At 36.2% G+C, this 22,146-nt stretch overlaps 1 protein-coding gene across 1 annotated transcript in view; it reads left to right on the forward strand.

Moving 5' to 3' along the window:
- LOC107599416 (forkhead box protein P1-B-like) overlaps positions 1–8,444 on the forward strand; it is a 205,696-nt gene extending 197,252 nt beyond the window's left edge. The window contains exons 21-22 of the mRNA XM_016290997.1: positions 293–459; positions 4,647–8,444. Coding sequence (XP_016146483.1) covers positions 293–459; positions 4,647–4,791 — 312 coding nt within the window. The 3' untranslated portion in view covers positions 4,792–8,444. The remainder of the gene's footprint in view (positions 1–292; positions 460–4,646) is intronic.
- The last annotated feature ends 13,702 nt before the right edge of the window (positions 8,445–22,146 follow it).

Genomic DNA, 22,146 nt, shown 5'->3' on the forward strand with positions numbered 1-22,146 from the left:
AAAAATTTTTTTTATATATATATATATATATATATATATATTGACTAATTATCAAGTACACTCTGCATTCTTTTCATTTCATCTTTCTGACTTGTTTGTGTAAAAACTGTTAGAATTTTTTTTTTCATTTATTTAATTCACTTGATCACACATCATGTCATCATTATGACATTATGAAAAACACCTAAATAGGTCCAAGTGTGCAAATGAATAAATGGTTATTTATGAAGGATAAGTCTAATGTTTTGTAGGAATTTTTCTCACCGAGTTCATCTCCTCCATTCTGTTTTAGGCTTCAATGGCAGAGAACAACATACCTCTATACACTACCGCTTCGATCGGAAGTCCCACTCTTAACTCGCTTGCCTGCGCCATCCGAGAGGAAATGAATGGGGCCATGGACCACGGGAACAGCAACGGTAGTGACAGCAGCCCTGGACGCTCGCCCCTGCCAGCTATGTGAGTGGCTCATGTCCCACCTTCATAGTGTGTGTGTGTGTGACTGAGATAGGGGTGCAAGGTAAAGGGAGATGTCCAGGAGTCATTAGGCTCACACGCATGCAGGGCGATGCTCGTGCGGCTTAAGTGGTGGAAATTTTTCACCAGGTCACTAGGAGTTGAAAATAGTCTCCGAACGCACAGTAGGGTTTGATGTACATTACAGTAGATGTTTAGCCAGCCGTGAAATTATATAGAAAACTGCAGTTTACAGAGGAAGTAGGAATTGTGAATGCAGTCTTAGAAGGAAACCCCACCTTTGGCGGGTTTCTATGTTGGGGGAGCTCATAAAGAAAATATGTGTCTCTCTGTGTTATTTCGAGGAGAAGTTTCTAAACTCGCTTTTCTTACGGGTCAATAGTGTGTGGCGTACTACGCCGAGTTCCTCCCTAATTATTGCCTCCATTTTGTTTAAATATTTACAAAAGTGGTGAATAGAAGATGACAGAACTGGCCTCGTTTTTCCAGCCAGACAGGACTCGCAGCACATCCGAAAACTCTGCGAGCAATCGAGAGTAAAACAACGAAGGGAGGGGTGGGGGGGGTCGTAATTAGCCTCGACGAAACCGCTCCAAGATTTCCATGTAGCTGAGCTGCGGTCGGGGTTGGAAACCACAGCTCCCCATACACTTGTTGTATGGGAGGGACCGCCGTGTTGTTTGAAGCTTAAAATAATACAGTGCAGACAACATGGTTTCCAGATGTCGGAGGACAGAATGGTGATTTGTTGCTCAGCGAAATATATTGCAGTTTCTGTGAAATATCAGCAAATCGTTTTAAAAGAAAAAACGGTGCGGTAATGAACTCGTGAAGATTTGGGTGAGAGAAGTGCTAATGGCAGGTAACATAGCTGCAGGCCTGCCCCATCCTCAGGATACAGAGAGACAGGAAGGGTGTGCTTGCTCTGAGGCGTCTGCCTCTCCCCTCTCCAGGCATTTGCCAACTTAACACACTCAAAAGCAAAGCTGTTGCCCCAAACACGAGCTGTACAAAGTGAGAGAATATATGAGCATACATAAAACATTAACATAAAATGCAATGAGGTTTATTAAGTTAACCAGATTTATGGATCATGTTATCAAGGGCATCGCGTTTCAATTTCGGCGAATAACTTTTTCACTAATAAAACAATTTTATCACTTAGAGATGAGGCAAGGAAAGCTTATTATTATCAAATGTTCAAGCAGATTTTAGATGGGCAGGTTATATCTTTAACCTTCCAATGCAACAATTTATGAGTTATTTATAATTGTAATTGTAATTAAAATATCAAAGTATTCCTAAGCATGTATATGGCCATGATTACAAACACAAAGGAAAATGCATATATTCGGAATATTCAGATTGACATAATTTTAGTTTACATTTTCTGAAAAAAAAAACTTTTTTAAATTTTCATCTAGACATGGTACCATGGTAATACATGTATTTTACCATGGCAATTCCATTTCTATGAAGTATGTTGGATTACCATGTAAAAGCTATAGAACATGAATATTTTAAACACTCACTACTGTGGTATTATCATCTGACACTGTTACTGGTACAAAAAAGTAATGGTACCACCACTTTACTTTTTTGTAAAGCATTATCCTAATAAAACATTTTTCCTTATACCTTTTGGAGGCAAATGCAAAAACACAAAAACTCTTCACAAAAATTCTTTGTACAAATTTGTAACTCAGCCTTTCTTGTATTATGAGTTATTTTGAACGGTGTAATTAAATGTCAAATATTAAAATGATTACATAGTATTGCCAGCCCAAGTATATAATTATTTTTGTCTTAACATTCTACGAGGTAAACCAGGCCTGTAATTATGAGGTAAACACCCGAGTACATTGTTAATATAACCGCTATATACTAGCTTTATTGTTTTTGAATTATACATTCTCCTATGATTTAGAGTCACAATTAATAACATCTAACAAAAGGGCTCCTATAGTGTCTGCACCTGTATGTATTGTTGCAGATTCCTGCAATCAGATGCTTCAGTCCTAATTACAATGAAGGCTAAAGCAGAGTGCAGCTCAGTTGCATATTAATAACAATTTCATGTTTGCCCTCCAGCTAGAGATTGAGAACCGGAGGCCATGGGACACATGGAGACGCTTTGATCTAAAACCGATAGAATGGCGAGAGTTTTCTTATTATCCGCACACAAAATATGATAACTCGTTAGCATGGCTGCTTTTTTAACAATCATGAATGAGAAGCGTATGAGAGGAGAGGTTATTTGGGGGGAAAAAGGATATTGTGGCTAATTACATTTGCTAAACATATCTTAGAGAAAACCTATCCACCTTATTTTTCCTGTAAGAGCAGGAGCGGCCATTTATAAAGTTTATGGGTCTGGCTTCCGGTGTCATTCGCTTCCAGGTTTTTTCTACTGTACAAAACAGCTTGTTTTGCTGCTTGATATGGCAAACTGGTGTGTCTTACCATATTATCGTAATGTATTATCTTAATTATGACCACACTGGTTTGTAGTGCAAACAGTTTTACCATTTACTGTACTTTGTTGTTGTTCTTGTTATTTCCCTACGACGGCTAATGAACCGGAAGTCTTGCACTTTTACAGAAAATGGCTTACTTCCCCATTAAAAAACAAGGTGGATTGTTTGCCATGTGCGACTAATTAGCTTAAAGGCCCTGCCACAGCTGCTTCTTATGTTTATCCTTTTATTCCTTTCGGTTTTGGTCGTCTTCAGCGCTCGCTCATTGGTGCTCTATTCCTGCAGTGTTTCTGTAATGAGAAATTTGGCAGATCTCATCTCTGTGGACAATCCTGTGCCCAGACTGTGGGCCGGGGTTCATGTTTTGCCTTGTTTACAACTGACAGTGTTATTATTCTTGTAAGGGCTCTGTTTCTTATCACAACCGTTTGTGTTGGGCCCCGTCGTCAACGCCTCCCCCTTCCCTTCTCGTCTCGCATGCCTCCCTGCCACTGCTTTTCTTCCCCTTATTGACACTTTCGTTAGAAGTTGCATTAATTTTGCGTGTATTTAAAGCATACGCTGCGCTGTCTGGTCACTGTGTTTTTTTTTTTTTTTGCATGCTTGAAGTTGATTAATGACGGAACCTTGTGCAGGGTTGTCCTCTAGAGACCCGCCTCACAGGTTGTGCATGTTAACGAGCGAGAAGAGGAGCGCGCGGAGCGGCACTGATCCGACACCACCGGGAAGCTGACAGGCCATCCGCTCGCTCGCCACAGTCCATTCTCTCGTCGCCACGTCGCACGTTGTTAATCTCCCTCATTTATCAATTCAAAGTGAAAACCCTGTTGTCAGGCCAGCTGTGTAAAATAAAGCCGGCAGGTATCCTGGTGCTGGAAGAACTGAAAGAGAAGTGGCGTTATCAGGGCACTGCTGTTAGTCTTTCATTATAGAAACAGCTGGTCGTTACACTAGTCCTTCTTATTTTTAGATATTTAACCAGTAGATGGTAGTGACTGCACTGCACAATTATTGCCTACTGTAAATTTATATGCTATGTTTTTTTTTTTTATTATTGTCACAATATTGTTTTGATGCAGAGCCCTTCACTTGACTTGGGGACAAAAATATATTTGTGGCCACAAATTAACAATTCGTTCCCACAAATTAAGAATTTGTCCCATTGTTTATTAATCAGTTCCCTCGTAAATCATGGCCACATATTAAGAATTTGTTCCCACAACTTTTTTCCCTCGTTTTAGTAAATCGTGGCCATGTTGTACTAATTTGTTACCTCGTTTTGATAGTACAATGTGGCCATGATTTACTAAAATGAGGTAACAATTTAATTAGCTGTGGCCATGATATGTATATATTTTTTCCCGCATGTCATGTGCTGGGCTCCATATTTAGATACTATAGATCCATGTATCATTTTTTTTTTTTTTTTATAGTTTTATATAGACCCCACCCAAAACTGAAAAACAATAAAAGTCCAATTAAAGGAAAGAAAAAGAAAAAGCCAATACACAATTTCCAAAGAAAAACTCTTCAAAAATATTCATTCATTAAGAATTATTATTATTATTTTAAATAATATATTTAAGTTAATACATTTTATATTATTATTATTATTATTATTATAGCTTTTTTCTGAGAATGGAGGCTTTTGTGTGAAAATAAATTAGCATTCCTATTCCATTTTATTCCCAGGCATCATATCAGCGTAAAAGAGGAGCCACTGGACCCCGAGGAGCACGAAGGTCCCCTTTCCCTTGTGACGACAGCCAATCACAGTCCAGACTTTGACCACAACAGAGATTACGAGGATGACCACGGTCACGAGATCATGCTGTAAGCCTGGTTTCTCCCAGGTCCTCTGCTGAAGAGGCCATACTAACTGCGGTCACCTGTGAGACCACTCCAGAAATGGCAAGCCCAAGACTGGATTCCCAATCCTCTTGTTGACAGCTATTAAAATGTTCCAATTTACTCTTAGTGCCATTGAATACGAAACAAAATACGAGATAAGAAAATCTATTCCATTTGGAAGTATTTTTGATTTGTTTCTACTTTTCGGTTTAAAGACGAGACGTGTACATTTCTACTCATCGCCTGATGAAGAGTCGTTTGGTACTGGGGCCTGCTTTTACTTCCTTTTGGCATAAGTGTCACTGAGACCAGAGCGGACATGAAAACACAGCTGAGAAAGACTCATTAATAAACACTGATCACGAACTCTCACACACACAAATCATAAGCGCTTTAATGAGCGGGCCTCTCACAGTGTGCGTGTACATATTTGACTTTAATTCATTGTCTCTGCCTTCCGATCTTCTCAAAAGGGCCGTTCACCCAAAAATGAAAACTCTGCCATCATTTGCTCACCCTTATGTCGTTCCAAACCCGTATGACATTCTTTCTTCCATGAAACACAAAATGATTCGTTTTGAAGAGTGTACTTGGTTGCTTTTTCATATGATCAATATAATGAAAGTGAATGCTCTTTCTGAGTTCATAAGAGAAGTAGGGTTGTCTGAACTGTGAGCGAATCACTTTAAGTCGGATCTTTTTAGTGAATTAGTTGACGTTCAAAACCTACTGACTGATTCTCAAGTTCAGCTTACTGATCAGTGATCTGCTCATGGCTCAAAGAAAGGCAATGTTTTCAGTGAATGGTAACTTAGATTTTGGATTCTTAGATTCTTACCCAAATCGATCTACAACTTCAGAAGACTTGGAATATAGGAAAACATTATGGACACCCTTTATGATGCTTTTATGTCGCTCCACTCCTCATTAATTGTAATTGCATGAAAAAGAGCAGCTGGTACACGCTTTAAAATGTCTTATTGTGTGTTTTAGGGATAAAAGCAAAGTCATACAGATTTTGAACAAGAAGATTTTGAATAAATGACAACATTTTCCTTTTTTTTAAGTGCACTATTCCTTTCAAATTCGCTGTCATCGCAGCTGGAGGATATCTGTCTGGTGTTTTGAGGATTCCTGTGAGTGTCTTCTCATTACTCTGTGCTGTTAGCTATATATCCTTTTTGTTGGGTTTGTTTGTTTTGGTAACTGATCAGACCTCATGAATAATGACATGGAGTTATGGCGTGCTTAGCACTGGATGAATGTTAAGGCTTCTCATGCTCTCTTTTTTGCCTCTTTCTTTCCTTTCGAAATTGAAACAGAATGTCGCATTACCGTGTAGTATTTTTCTGTCATTTGTTCCTAGCGTTTCGGATCACCACTTTGCAGTCACATTGCCCTTGCGTGCCGACACAAACACACACACACACAACTCTCTCTTTCTCGCTCATGAAGTCCATCTGCAAATGCACTACTTGTAATGAAGGCTCCCTCTCCACGCACCAATGAAGTTTAATTTTCACGTGGAATGAATGACAGAGAAATCAACGCAGGTTAACGTTTATCGTTCTGAAATTATACTTTCAAAAATCCCCTTTTGTGGTGATGCATGTTAGCGTCAACCAAATCGCTGATCGAAACCATCATCTGTACTGCAAAATGAAATGTCAAAAATGTTGAAATAAGCACCAGGGAGAAGATTGTTAGGCAAAAGCTAATTGTGATTTCAGAGCGTTATTGTCGGCATATATGAAACTTTTTTTTTGCCTTTTTATTCAATTCTGTCATTTCAAAGACTTTAAACTGCATTCCCTCTAGCTTCAATATCTGACTCGCCACATCAATGACCAGCTCAGTCTCTGTTATTAGACATGATAATAATTGCACACGAGATAAACGTTAAAGGGGTTATAAACCGAGGCTGACGGCACAGCCATGACCACTGAGCATTACAGCACTGGGGCAGTCCACTATGACCATTCGCTTCTTGCCACATCTCCTTGGAAACAATCGTTTCCGACTGGCTGTTTCCACGCAGGCCTTTTGAATCCGGGAAGCAACTCCGAATTGGAAGCTCTCCGAATTGGAAGCTGCTGTTACTGGCTAGTTTTTATTAAAATTTTGGGACTGCTTAAGGATGAGAACAGACTTTAGATTAGGCTTCTACAAATCGTACCGACTGCGTTTTGTTTTTCGAATGACTGCAACCAACCACTTTCTGTGTTCTTATTTATTACTTCCATTTTTATTGTCATTTTGTTTTTACTTAAGTTGATGTTTATGCATCTCATCTGTGACTACCAAAGATACAAGATACTACAAGTTGATATATTCTATGTTCCATGCAATAGCTAAACGAAAGGCCAAATATCCTTATAGTGTTCCCCGCACTGGCCGGACGCAAGAATTATGAAATGTCTGTTACTGTGTCTGGCTTATTATGGTGAAGAAGAAAAAAAGCCAAAGGGTTGTTCGATGGGCAGCTGTATGTCTTTGCCTGTTACCAAAATAGTAGATCGAGACCAACACACGACCAAATCAAAGCAATGTTGTCTTTGGGCCAATGAAAAGGAAAAAAGGGAGTGTTCTATCGGGAAATGATGGCTATAAAGGAGAAGGATATGGATGAAAGAGTTTAGGACTGTTCACTGTTGTCACAGGAAATTTAAATCCAGGAGGGGGAAAACATTTGCATAACACAATGTGAATTAAACTTCAAACTGGACCACACAATGATGAGTTTCATTTGTTCTCATACTTTAGAATTTTTTTTTGCCATTTTATTTTTTTAAAAAATTGTATGCCACTTACCTTGTAAATTCGAACCGGGATTCCCAATGTCCTTTTGTTAACCTTGGCAATGCTCTATGATGTTTTAGTGTCTGTCAACTTATTACTTTTTTATATTAAAAAACACTCCTGTCAACCAATAAGCTGGGTACAAGGTACTTTAATGGCAGTTACTACTCTTTGTAAATTTATCCAAGCATTTCGTATTGATGAGAAGGATTCACTGAAATGAATGGAGCATCCGGGCAGCTGCAGTGGGACAGATTCGGGGCTCATCTGAGGGCCGTTTCTGATTGTTATTCTTGAGCAGGTAGATGAGACCATTCACCGCATGTGTAGCTCGGCATTACTGAAGAAATACAGCATGAGAAACTGTTAGTATGCATACCTCAATTCAAACCTCTAGGGAATGAGTAACTAAGAAAAAGATGTAACTTTTCACTCAGTTGCACTTAGTTGTATGTCTTGCATGTTTAGTCTAAAACTATTTTAAGAATTTTTTTTTTTAATGTATACAAATCAGAGCTTGTTTATCATGAGGGTCTCTTTTTTTCCCTTCTTTTAAACCAATCCAAACCTCAGGCTCTTTTGTCGTTAAGAAACGCCACTCAGCTTGCTTCAATATTATCTCTTCTTCAATTTATTTTGCTTCTCACATGCAGTAAACTGTTTCCTGTCTCTGCTCTTTTAGCTCATGTTGAAGTAGGTTGTACATACACCACATTATAGCTTGTGTGTCCTCCCATTTTCTCCTGATTCTTTTCAAAGAACAAAAAAAAATACTGTTTGTATCACCATGTTTGCTTTATCACAACTGCTTTGTATTTACTATTAAAAAAGACGGAAAACCACAAAGAAATGAGCTACTGCTGTATGTATTCCAATAGCAAACTGTGCCACAAATGTAATTGACTTCATAATCCTTGCTTTTTCTGGGGGGGGAAAGGAAACTTGCAGACATCTGTGAGCGACAGGGGAGGGAATGGATCCGGGGATAATCCGCCGTTTTTGGATTCTAAAAACTGAAAACAGATTTGTCTCTGTTATCACTGACGGAAGAGTTTTGGACGCTCTTTCCTTGCGTTAAGCTGTGTTTAATACGTTCAAAAAGATCCTTTTTTTCTGGTCTAGATTACCTATAAAAGCAGGTGTACGTCCTCCGGAGCACAAGGGAAAATACTTGCATGTCATTTTCTTAATAATTACTCTTTCTCGTTTTCCTGTAAAACTATCAAAATGTGCAATTTTGATGTTAAGTACATTTCTTGAAAGGGTTTTAAGGCTTAGTTCAAGATAGGAGGTTTGTTTAGAATAAGAAAAGCATTTTGCCAGTGTGGTATGTGATCTAAACAATGAAATACATTATTATAACTTAAATATAATTTTTTTTATACTACCATATTTAAATTATTTTTTTGATTTCCAGTAAATATACTGATAAAGAAAATGGTTGCTGTGAGGAAAGTCTATGAATCATGAACACATCATAATATTGATTTGTGAGTACTATTTCTTTAAAAATAAGAAAACTAAGCAGAGCAAAGATGTTTAGACAGTTTATCAAATTTGTCTTTATGGCCCATAAGCAGTAGTTTTCACATATTCAATTCATGCAATTAAACAATATTTCAGCTTCTGGAAACCACCAAAAAGCCATTTTTTTTTAATGCATATCATATTACAAATCATTTCAACAGAAACCCAACCATCTCTGATCCTCCTCCAGCAGACAGTTAGTGTCAGTCATTCTGCTCTCATACACTATGAATGACTAGATCATGATCATGCCTGTAAATCATCACAAATATTCTTGTTTATTCTTCTTTCTGTCTCTGCTTTTCCTTCTATAATTCCCACTTTTTCTGTTCTAATCTAAAATCTTTACTTTCTCACTTTGCTGACTCAGTGTCTAAAACTGACTGGCATGTTCGATATAGACACAATAGAAATTGCGGTTTGTTTCTGAATTATATGCATCTTTCATCACCTGTGCTGCCATAGTCACACTATAATAAGCTAGAGAGAGAATTGTTTTTTATATATGCACACGTCATGCAAAGACATCAAGCAGAACTGAACTGCATTTATCAGTTTCAGCACAACATTACTGAGCGTCTTCCATTAGATTACAGATGCAGATATTTGTGCTGTTTGTTATCGAACGCTCATCATGAAGTCCATAATGACCGGCACTATCACGGCAGCTCGCACATTAAATTACCTTCTAATTAAAAAGAGACAGTTAAACTGTCCTTTACCAACAGCAATTTAGGTAACTGCATTTGACCAACTATAAATTTTTACTGCATTAAAATCCCAGAAATATTAGCGATATGGATTTCTTGATGGAAATTAATGTTGATGATGAGGAGTTTGCTTTTTATGAGGGATGCACGGGGTCATGTTAGCCACTAAACAGCAGACAGAGATCAGGCCTAAGCATTTTTAATCTTGTGAAACAAGCCATTACAAATAGTTGCATTGATTTGTTAAAAAGCTTTAGGTAACATAAATTGTTTCCTGCTTAGCTTATTGCTCTGATACATAAATGTCATTGGGGATATTATTAATTAAAGATGCTGGCAGACAAGATTTAAAGGAAATCATATAAAATTATAGTTAGACTTTTTGCTGGTAATATTTTATCCTTTATGTGGAGCTTCTTAATTGTATTGCTGTTGTCTCTCTGATATTACCTGCTCAAAAGAGCAAGCCAGTTTTCTCCTAGTCCGCTGTCATAATCATAGGTTTGCACCAGGGTTATTAAAGTTAACTACAACAAAAAAAAATCATTAAAAAATAATAATAATAATTAAAAAATAAGCAAAAAACAATAAATAAATGTAATATAAAGTAATTCAATTTAATTCAATTTAAATTTTATTTCAGCTAATTGCCAAGGCAACATTTCTCATTTTAATTTAGGTTAATCTGATGTACTAAAAACTAAACCTGAAAGAAAAATTTATTAAAAAAAAAAAATAATAATATATATATAGATTTCTCATTTTAATTTAGGTTAATCTGATGTACTAAAAACTAAACCTGAAAGAAAAATTTATTAAAAAAATAAAATAATAATATATATATTATTATTATATATATTATATATATTATTATATATATACTGAACAAAATTAGAAATGCAACACTTTTGTGGTGGGGTTATGGTATGGGCAGGCGTATGTTATAGACAATGAACACGGGTGCATTTTATTGATGGCGTTTTGAATGCACATACCGTGACGAGATAATGCATGGCCCCATGTTGCAAGGATCTGTACACAATTCCTGGAAGCTGAAAACATCCCAGTTCTTGCATGGCCAGCATTATATATATATATATATATATATATATATATATATAAGAAAGTTTATTGTTATGCCTGATTATAAAAGATAAAAAGCCCTTTATCCATTCACACTATGCTGCTATATTTTGTCTTTGAATATACAATGTTCAAATATATGTGTTCATGGTATTTAAATAAAAGGATTGCTCCCTGATCACACATCAGATCCTTCATTGCCTACATTCTCATTTGTACTTGTTCATTCAAGGTTTGAAAGGAGTTTGTTTTCAGTCAACCACTCGCGTACGTTTATATAAAAGCAAAGTTATGCCATTCAGCGTCAGAGTGTTTTTGCAAAGCATGAATACCTTTTGATCTTAAAATGAAAATATACCTTAAAAAATCCAAACTGTCTCTCTCAAGTCATTCACACCAGTCTACTTATGTTACCAAGTGAGAGTCTAGCCTTTATTACCAAACCCACGGTCTGCGTAGGCTTTTGGAAATTAAATGGACAGATTAGTGCATTATATTATTTACATATATTGAATTGCGGTAACAAGACTCCGTTCCTACCCCTCGTTTCATTCTAATTAAAGTGTGGCAATGCAAAAGCAATTCACACAAGAGCTTTGCTTTAATAGTCAGAGCTGGCAAATTCCCAATCCTGCGACGTGGCAATTAGCAGGGGCGGTAGTGTTTGCTATTCACGGTTTGATGTTTAAAAAAAAAGAGAGAAAAGTTTATTAAGATGAGCTGCTTCGGGCACTGGTGAGCAATAGACCTGCTGCAATTAGATTCCAATTATTTGTCAGGTTCTGATATTGTAAACCGCCACTTAGTGCATCAGTTAAATTGACATACTGTGCTGCTTAGATTAGCCTGTAATTAAAACATTTTGTGTTAATTAGATGATGACCACTTCATTCCAGGGCCTCTTGTGTTTGGAGCTTGTGTTATTTTGATTTGCATTGGGCATGCTGTTTGGATCATGGGTTGTCAGATGCTGATTAATCAGCCAATGTTTTGTTTCAATTGCTGCCAGCTGTTACAGGCCTCTCTGGGCTGCATATCAACACAGAACTGGATGAAAATTAAGTACAGAAAAAAAACGAATTAGTTGAAATATTGGGATAAATAATATGCTTAAAAATAATAAATGAATAATAAATAATTGATTAATATAATACTATTTTTATATATTTATTTTTTAAATAAATATACTTTTTTTAATTCATTTTAAGCTTCATTTTATGATTAATATTATATTTTTTCCCAACAGCATGATGATGATCATATAATCAAACATTCTTCTCTTGTGCTAAAAGGAAGCATTGTTGCATTAATTCTGCAGATTTTCCATATTCAAGCAAGATCTCAACACATACTGTAACTGTAGGAAAATTAAGAAAAAATAAATTAGTATATATAAAGCATATAATTTAATAAAAGCATTATTTTATGATAAATATAAAATATTCAGATTCATTTACTTAGGACCAGTTGACAAAAATATGTATAATAAAAAAAAATATGTATATATATATAATAAAACATTTTTCTCTTGTGCTAAAAGGAAGCATTTTTTGGATTATTTTCACACATTTTCCATATTCACGCAGGATATCTGAATAATTTAGATGATGCAAAACATGAATAATTACGAGTCTCATCGCTATCTGCCACCATGCATTAATGGAGGTGACCAAGTTTACTTTTGATTTACATATCATGAGTGGAAAAAGCACATTTGCAAATGCATTAATCTAAGGTCAATACATATTTAACCACTAAAGTAGGTCTGAATGACTGTGGAGACGTTCTGTGTAGTATTATATACATGTACAGAGAATGCAACTTAGTGTCTCTAGTACCATTGTGCTTATATATCAAAGTAATTAAGTGGAACTGTAAGTTTTGAGGTTTTATGTCAGAATGTTTCTGTGTTTTACAGATTGCTCATTTCCAGGTTTAAAATAAATAATTATGGAAAGTCAGTGTAACGCTGAACATTCGGAAAACATGAAATCCTAAAAGCAGCAGGCCTGCATTTCCCAGCTGTCTCATTAATATTTGGCACATTACTGTTTGAGATTAGAGCCTTTACTTTACAGCCCTTTACTTCTGTACATACTTTTACAGATACGTATTAAAGCAGCTTCTGATGGGGCTCTCAGCCTGTGCAACTCTCCGCATCTCTCATTTCAGCCCAGATTTAATGCTCTTCTTCAGAGGAGGGGATGGAAAATAACTGTCATTAAAATATGTCATGGCAGCTGTTTACCTGCAGTGAACCTTGATTGAAGCAGGTCTGACTTTACACTGATGCCCCTCTAATCTGTATGACTGGCATGTTAATTTCCCCAAAGCTGCCATTCAAAAACACAAACATGAAATGTTGGTTTTAGGTCTGGGAGCCCAGCTAGAGTGAATTTCAAGTACTTATTCAAATATTTCATTAAAATGTAAATTTTACATTGGTCCAACGCCTAGCTGTGCACAAGGCATGACTTAAGAAGTTATGAAGTTATAACACCAATCTTTTTTTTTCCTGCCTTTCCAACGCCAATTAACTTGCACTATAAATGTCCTTACCTTGTTTTATCTCTCTAACCGCGTGCCAAAAAAAATGCATCAAATGCAACAGGAGTAAGACGGCTCAGCTTTGACCAGTATTGGGAAGGAAAAAGACAGAAGCCAATTAAACATCAAGCTTCGTGCAGACTGATAGCTAATCAATTCTCTTATCGCCACAAAGTGCAAATGCACTGATGAAAATTGAAGCTACGGGAGGATAAAGGCAAGCATTGAGGAACTGTAAATGAGAGAATGTTCCTAAATGCAAATGCATGATCTGGATGGTTTGCCAGCGTGGTTCACATAGAGCTTTAGTCTGTTAATCTGTGTAGCATCAATGCATGCATATTATATTCAGTGTGACTCCATAGACCTCAAGTCATTTTCAATATATTAGTCAAGTATCAGGTATTTAAGATTGCAAATTGCTGTTCAGACATGAAATTGGAGATATAAGAGTGTATTGACAGGAACGATGTGTTCACAATATATCTCAAGCATTAATATTCCTATATCCGAGGTGTGGGCATAACTGGAAATGGCAAACTGATTTAATCGCGAGCTCTCGATTCTTGTGTTTTCCTGCCAGGAACAAACGCTCGAAGCCGCCGGTTTGCGAATTCTGGCACGTCACGTTTCGTCTCCCTTCCACTTTATTTCGATGGCGCAGACAACACTCACCTCCTGTTTCTTTATCTACTTCCCTCTCTTTTTTCTTTCATTTTTAACATTCAGGGGGAAGATAAAATGGTTGCAGGTGGTGATGAAAATAAAAGCCATCCATCATTATTTATTAGGCATGAAAAAGATACACAATAATGTAATTTAATCTCTCAGCAGACAATTATTTCCACATATTGATAATGCAAAGCGAAAAGTGCCAAGAATCCTAATATGATGTTTGCTTTTATTGGTGTATAATACAAGCAGAACAAATAATGTAATTGTGTCAGGAAGAGAATGTAATTATTTGCACATGCTAACATTATAATAGCAATCTGCCTCAGACAATGGTATCATATTATTTTGCTGTGCTTAACTAGTTACAATTTGCATTTACTTATTATGTCTCAGTGGCAATAAAGCCGACCCCTCTTGTGCTTGAAGTAGACCGCTGTTATTATTTGAACCCCCGTCTCCAACTTTTGATTGTTTGCAACTTGCTGAGATTTGAGATCATGAAAGTTTAAGTTCACACCCAGGAGAAGTGTCGTCTTTATTGAAGAGTTTGATAATATCATCTTACATTGGACTAATTCTTTTCAGGGTAGTCTATGCAATATAGCTGAGTTTATTAAAGTTAAAGCATCAAAAACTCACTTTGATCAGTTCATATGACTTTGTCGTAGGCTAATACTATACATGGCCTACACTACTATACCTACTAGTAAAAATAATTCCCTTTTATACATGCAGAATCTCAAGTCTTGTGGTCTCAGACGTCTCAACCTGCAGATTTTTCCAACACAATCACTTCGGAAGCCTCACGAATCCGGACTACGGCAAAGGCCATCTCATAATAATTCATTGTGACCTAACATACTATGAGAAACAAGAATCCTCCAGAAGAGCAGCCTTTAAACAGATTTTCTTGATTATTTGTAATGATTAACCATTAAACATACATTAAAAAAGCATCTTGATGCACGAACTGTCAGGGCACATCAGGCATGCGTCCTTCTCGCCTGTATCTTTAATAAAATGGTGTTCATGCCATATTGAACTAATGACCAGGAGAGTCAATGTAAAATTAGATCAAGCATCCACACTTGTGTCTCCCTGACATTATGAAAATGTTTTATTGATGACTCATTACAGGCATGAGGTGAGGGCTTTTTTTCCCTCTCCTCGATCCATCCTAATAGAAGATGCAAAGCCTAATAATGATAATGCCTCCTGAATAATTAATCCCCCCAAAACCCAATCCATCTCGACATGGGACATGTACATATTTTAGCACCTCATTTGCATATTTAGAACAAACAGCAGCACAAACCCATTAAAGGGCCAGAGCTCACCTCTTGTGTTTGATGCATAGTAATGAAGGGCTTTTGAGTGATTGGCTTTTAAGAATTAAGACGAGGACGGCCGGATGCCGAAAAAAAACTCCAGCATCTGCTCCCATACTGCGTGCTGCATGCATCCTCCACCGGAGGCTAGAGCAGTGTTCTGAAGTCATTAGTGATTTGTAAATGATATTTGCTCCCTTGTGTGACATATCATTTGAAATGCTATTTCTAATAATAACTGATATTAAAAACAACCGTCGCATATTCTACAAATACGAACATCTTGAGGGGGGTGAGCACTTCTTAATGTCAGTATGAATTGTGATTCAAAAGTGCATCTAACAAATATTAAAGACTCCCTGAGGTTTCTTCTGAGCATTTAACCGTCTTTCGCCACAAAGGCGAGAATTATACCAGGGAGATTATGCTTCCAAATTGGCCGAGGAGAAACTTGACTTGGAATGGAAATGGAAGCGCAAATTCATTCTGATATTTTGCGGTGCGCTTTCATCCATCAAGCTAAAATAATAGCATTGTGGCTGATTCCGGTTGCTGTAGCACAACGAATCAGTGGTGATAAAGCAGCCAGAGCTCCCTTTGGCATTGTGCGCGCCATTGTCGCCGCCTCAAAACCACTCATTTGAACTGTCACCTCCTTTCTTAAAATCCCACAGCTTCCTGCGGTGCGTTTCCTGTCAACTTTATCACAGGGTAAAAAGAGAAGGGAAGAGAATGTGAGAGAGACACACAGTAGTTGGCGCAACACCCTACACCAGCTCAACCGGAAGCCACACCAGCGCCGTGGTCCTGTTATACCATGATCGGGGGGGAAACATGGGCCACCACGCCAGGTAATGCTGCCAATCGGCACCAGACGAAGCCCGAAGACCTTCTCTGGATACGCCACTGGTCTTTGAAATTAAAGTTGGCTTTAGTAATCCACAGAAATGGCCCCCTCAGAATGCTCTTGCTTGCAGTTTAGTTTCACCCTGGCTGGCGATAAAGCATGACAGAAATACAGAGCGCTATCTGCTAGTGGAGAAGCCTGATAGGTTCTGCCAGCTTATCATACAACAGGCAGCTAACCTTCCTTCCTCTGTGTCTGGTCCCTGAACAGATTTGAGGAGTCAATTTACAAAAGCAGTCATGTTTGGTTGTAAATAAGATCATTATTTACAACCATTGATTCACCCTTCTAAAAACCAACGGCAGCGAGGAAGAAAAATGTAAGTGCACGAAGCATAAAAAGTTCTGATTTAACCCCGTTTCTACACTCTAAAAAATGCTGGGTTGTTTCATCCCAACTTTGGGTCAAATATGGACTAACCCAACCATTGGGTTACATTTTTACATAAAATTTTTAACCCAAAAGTTGGGTTAGTCCATATCTGACCCAAAGTTGGGTTGAAACAACCCAGCATTTTTTAGAGTGTACCCTGAAGTTACAACCTGGTGTAATACAACAGACTGGGTGTGGATGTTAGCGGGAATGCATGTAAATTCAGGCAGAGGAAGGGGTTGCAGATTGACATGGAGCTAGCCGAGCGGGTTTCGTCTGCACCAGGGTGGGATTAACAAGCTTAAAGAGGGCTTAAACACCATCCGCCAAGTTTACCTGTTATACAGTGTAACTTCATCAAAGGCCGGGTGCGATACTGCCTTTTAAAACCTTTTTATGTTTGTTCACAGTTGTCAGTCTCGGGAATGAACTCATTTGCGGGGGTTAATGCTGGTAATCGCTTCCAAAACAAACCTCAAAGTTCAGGGCGTAAGTATTATTGATGTGAAATGGACTAATATGCGGGATTGTGCTAGCCATATTTTGCCTAAGAAGATCACAAGTTCAGTCACTTCTGCACATCGGGGTAAACATCAAAAGTCAGATTTCTGACTATTGCGCATCAGGAAGGCTCAGCCTCACAAAGTTTTTGACATTGAATGCGTATTTTCTTAAAACTGCTTGGTTTATAGTGATACACTGATTTTAAATTCTGTTGATACCAGTAAGCCAATAATTATGTAATGGCCTATAATAAATAGATGTGTTGTTATGAATCTATACAACTATAGAAAAAAATCAAACATAAAACTAAAATAGAGTTTATATACTGAAACTGGACTTAGGTATCACAACAATTGAAAAGAACAGTATAATACAAAAAATAATACAAAAAGCATACAGTTTGAATTTAGCTTAAATACAGAAAAATTTAAAAAATGTAGTAAAAAAGTGCTCACAATAATATAGAAGCTCAGCCTCACAAAGTTTTTGACATTGAATGCGTATTTTCTTAAAACTGCTTGGTTTATAGTGATACACTGATTTTAAATTCTGTCGATACCAGTAAGCCAATAATTATGTAATGGCCTATAATAAATAGATGTGTTGTTATGAATCTATACAACTATAGAAAAAAAATCAAACATAAAACTAAAATAGAGTTTATATACTGAAACTGGACTTAGGTATCACAACAATTGAAAAGAACAGTATAATACAAAAAATAATACAAAAAGCATACAGTTTGAATTTAGCTTAAATACAGAAAAATTAAAAAAATTTAGTAAAAAAGTGCTCACAATAATATAGAAGAAAAAAAATTCTATATATATATATATATATGAAAAATGAAATAAATTTGATGATGGCAAAAGTCATCTAATCTAATTTTCAATTTCAATTGAATTTAAAACATCTCATTTTAAAAAAGGTTGAAAACATATTCGATATCAATCAAAAATGTAAAACAAAATTTAATTAAATTAAACCCCCGCATATTCCTGATATACATGACTTTGTAAGTAATCTAAACCTTAAAAATACATGGAAACAAATGTTTAATTTTAATCATACCAGAAGAAAAAAGTAAACTAAAAATATAACTATGTACAAAATGTGAAGAAATACAGCATTAATATTAGCTGTCTTTGTACAAGGAATAATCCTTGCCAAATACTTGGTGTCTGCATGTTAGAAAAGTTTAAGTGTGTTTGTTTTGGCCAGGATGTGGCTCTTGGCACAGGGGCTTTGAGCACTAGCTTCAAGGCTCTGCAACTAGCACTAAATTTCAGATCCTACAGGCAACAAAAATGAAAGACAACCACAGTTAGCTGAGGTGAAATTATAAAAAAGAAAATGCAGAGCCAAGCATTTTCAGTCTCTGTTTTGACTGTAAACAAAAATCCACCAAATAAAATGGTGCCAACGGCTCTGCAACTAGCACTAAATTTCAGATCCTACAGGCAACAAAAATGAAAGACAACCACAGTTAGCTGAGGTGAAATTATAAAAAAGAAAATGCAGAGCCAAGCATTTTCAGTCTAGCGTTAGCAGGAATGCATGTAAATCCAGGCCGAGGAAGGGGCTGCAGATTGACACGGATCTAGCCGAGCGGGTTTCGTCTGTACCAGGGTGGGATTAACAAGCTTAAAGAGGGCTTAAACACCATCCTCAAAGTTTACCTGTTATACGGCATAACTTCATCAAAGGATGGGTTGCGACGCTGCCTTTTAAAACCTTTTTATGTTTGTTCACAGTTGTCAGTCTCGGGAATGAACTCATTTGCGGGGTTAACGCTGGTAATCGCTTCAAAAACAAACCTCAAAGTTCAAGGCGTTAAGTATTATTGATGTGAAATGGACTAATATGTGGGATTTTGTGAGTCATATTTTGCCTAAGAAGATGGCGGGTTCAGTCACTTCTGCACATCAGGTAAACATCAAAAGTCCGATTTCTGACTGTTGCGTGTCAGAAAGTCTCAACCTCAAAAAGTTTTTGAAATTTTCTTCACCTAAAACAGCCTGGTTTATAGCGATAAATTGATTTTAAAATTCTGGTTGATTTTATTTTATTTTATGATTTAAAATTTATTTTGTAATGGCATATAACCAATAAATGGCTGATGTTATAAATTTATATAACTATGTAAAATAAATGATTAGAAATATAATAAAATAAAATATAATGTGCTGAACGTGAACGTATCACAACAATATAAAAGTACTATATGGAAAAAGATCCAAAAAGCATATGGTATAGTAAAAATAAGTACATTTTGTAAAAATAGGTGCTCATAATAGAAACAAATATCAAATATCAGTCAATATATATTTATATATCTATACAAAAATGTTTGATGATGGCAAAAGTCATCTAATCTAATTTTCAATTTCAATTGAATTTAAAACATCTAATTTTAAAAAAGGTTGAAGACATATTCGATATCAATCAAAAATGTAAAACAAAATTTAATTAAATTAAACCCCCGCATATTCCTGATATACATGACTTTGTAAGTAATCTAAACCTTAAAAATACATGGAAACAAATGTTTAATTTTAATCATACCAGAAGAAAAAAGTAAACTAAAAATATAACTATGTACAAAATGTGAAGAAATACAGCATTAATATTAGCTGTCTTTGTACAAGGAATAATCCTTGCCAAATACTTGGTGTCTGCATGTTAGAAAAGTTTAAGTGTGTTTGTTTTGGCCAGGATGTGGCTCTTGGCACAGGGGCTTTGAGCACTAGCTTCAAGGCTCTGCAACTAGCACTAAATTTCAGATCCTACAGGCAACAAAAATGAAAGACAACCACAGTTAGCTGAGGTGAAATTATAAAAAAGAAAATGCAGAGCCAAGCATTTTCAGTCTCTGTTTTGACTGTAAACAAAAATCCACCAAATAAAATGGTGCCAACTCAAACAAAATGATTTGGAGTTTGTTTTCTGCTTAGAGGTTTAAGAGATTTCTGGGCTCGCCTAGCATTTTAGTATCTCTCAGGAACCGAGTGCCATTTAAAAAAGCACTGTATTTTGTTTTGATTGGGTTCTGTATTTTCCTTCTAAACAATGATAAAAAAAATTCTGAACCGGAGTCGCTGCCAATGAAATTAATGGGAGGGTTGTCAAGTGCATACAGGAAGTGAGCTTTTTAAATAAACACATTGTTTCAAAACTAATCCACACCCTTATTGTTTACTGTTGGAGAGCACAGTCTGGGTGTGTTGTACAGACAGCTTGACACTGGCCTCCCTCAATTAATCCTCCCTGACAAGGCCATTCTGATTTAACGGGAGGGAAAAAAGGAAAAGAGAAAGCAGGAACATGGTGGGGGAGTCAACAGGCAAGTTTTCTCCTCAGAGTCTAGATCAATGGAACACATTAGTGACTCTGTTATCAGTAGGACACTCTCAGGGGAGTTTCAGAAAGTCTTATTTACAGTACATCACTTCTGGAGAAATGTACACAAGACAATGATATTTAAAACATGTATAAAATTAATGTATATTCAAGTTAATATATGCATTAAAGTGTGTAAACTATTTTTAACGTTTTAACTATTATTCATGTAATTATATGTTGTTAAAGTATCGGACTTATATTAGAGTATATTAGTGTTACAGAATAAAAAATGACTGATTATTTAAAAAAGATACAAAAATGAGTTCCTGACATCTCCAAGACAATACCCAGCGCAAGAAGCTGTAACTTTAAGCTATTTCTACCCATTTAATGCATAAAAATATTAGTTTGTTGGTATAAATCAATGTATTTAGATTCAGTGATATTAGATCATATTTTTGACTTGAATAAAACCAGTTCATTTAGTTACCTTTTTTTTCAGTGTATTGAAGTAATTAATTAATCTCAGCCAAATGCAATTTGATTTGTAACTTCAACATGTAAAAGCATGTCAGATACATTTTTTTAATATATTATCAGTTATGTGTTTTTATATACTGTAATCAACACAATATCTCTTTACGAAATTTTATGCAAAACAAATCTGTATGAAAATCTAATAAATGGGAACATTCAACCATCAATAAACCAATTGAATGGGATCACTTACATCATCATAATATGCAGTATTAGTGATAAATAAATAAGTGCATTTGTCCGTTACCTCATATATCAGCAACACTATAACACAGATGTAGTAGCCTGCAGGTTAGGTTATTAAATAGTTTGGCTAAATTGATCATTCTGTCAGTTGCAATTAAGTTCTGTTAAACTCATTTTATCATGTTTAATGTCATCCTCCAAAATCAGCACAGAAAAAAAGCGCTATAGAGAAATGAGAAAAGGCTCCGTGTGAGTAAGAGAGTGCTATCGTTGCTTTGGAAAGCTTTGTTTCCATGCGCTCCAGAGTTGGCCACTCTAAAACAAGCTCGAAACCTATGAAACCTGACCTCCAGCACATGAATCACAATGACCTCATCCTCCACTTCTCCTGCTTATTGCCTTTTAATGACTCCTGATTCATATTACCTTGGTATCATGGCCGAAGTCTTTTCCTTCACCCTGATTCGTTTATTTAAAAAGGAAAAGAGAAAGCAGGAACATGGTGGGGGAGTCAACAGGCAAGTTTTCTCCTCAGAGTCTAGATCAATGGAACACATTAGTGACTCTGTTATCAGTAGGACACTCTCAGGGGAGTTTCAGAAAGTCTTATTTACAGTACATCACTTCTGGAGAAATGTACACAAGACAATGATATTTAAAACATGTATAAAATTAATGTATATTCAAGTTAATATATGCATTAAAGTGTGTAAACTATTTTTAACGTTTTAACTATTATTCATGTAATTATATGTTGTTAAAGTATCGGACTTATATTAGAGTATATTAGTGTTACAGAATAAAAAATGACTGATTATTTAAAA

The sequence above is a fragment of the Sinocyclocheilus grahami genome, unplaced genomic scaffold (genome assembly GCF_001515645.1).
Source record: "Sinocyclocheilus grahami isolate Dianchi unplaced genomic scaffold, SAMN03320097.WGS_v1.1 scaffold266.1, whole genome shotgun sequence".
Lineage (NCBI taxonomy): Eukaryota > Metazoa > Chordata > Actinopteri > Cypriniformes > Cyprinidae > Sinocyclocheilus > Sinocyclocheilus grahami.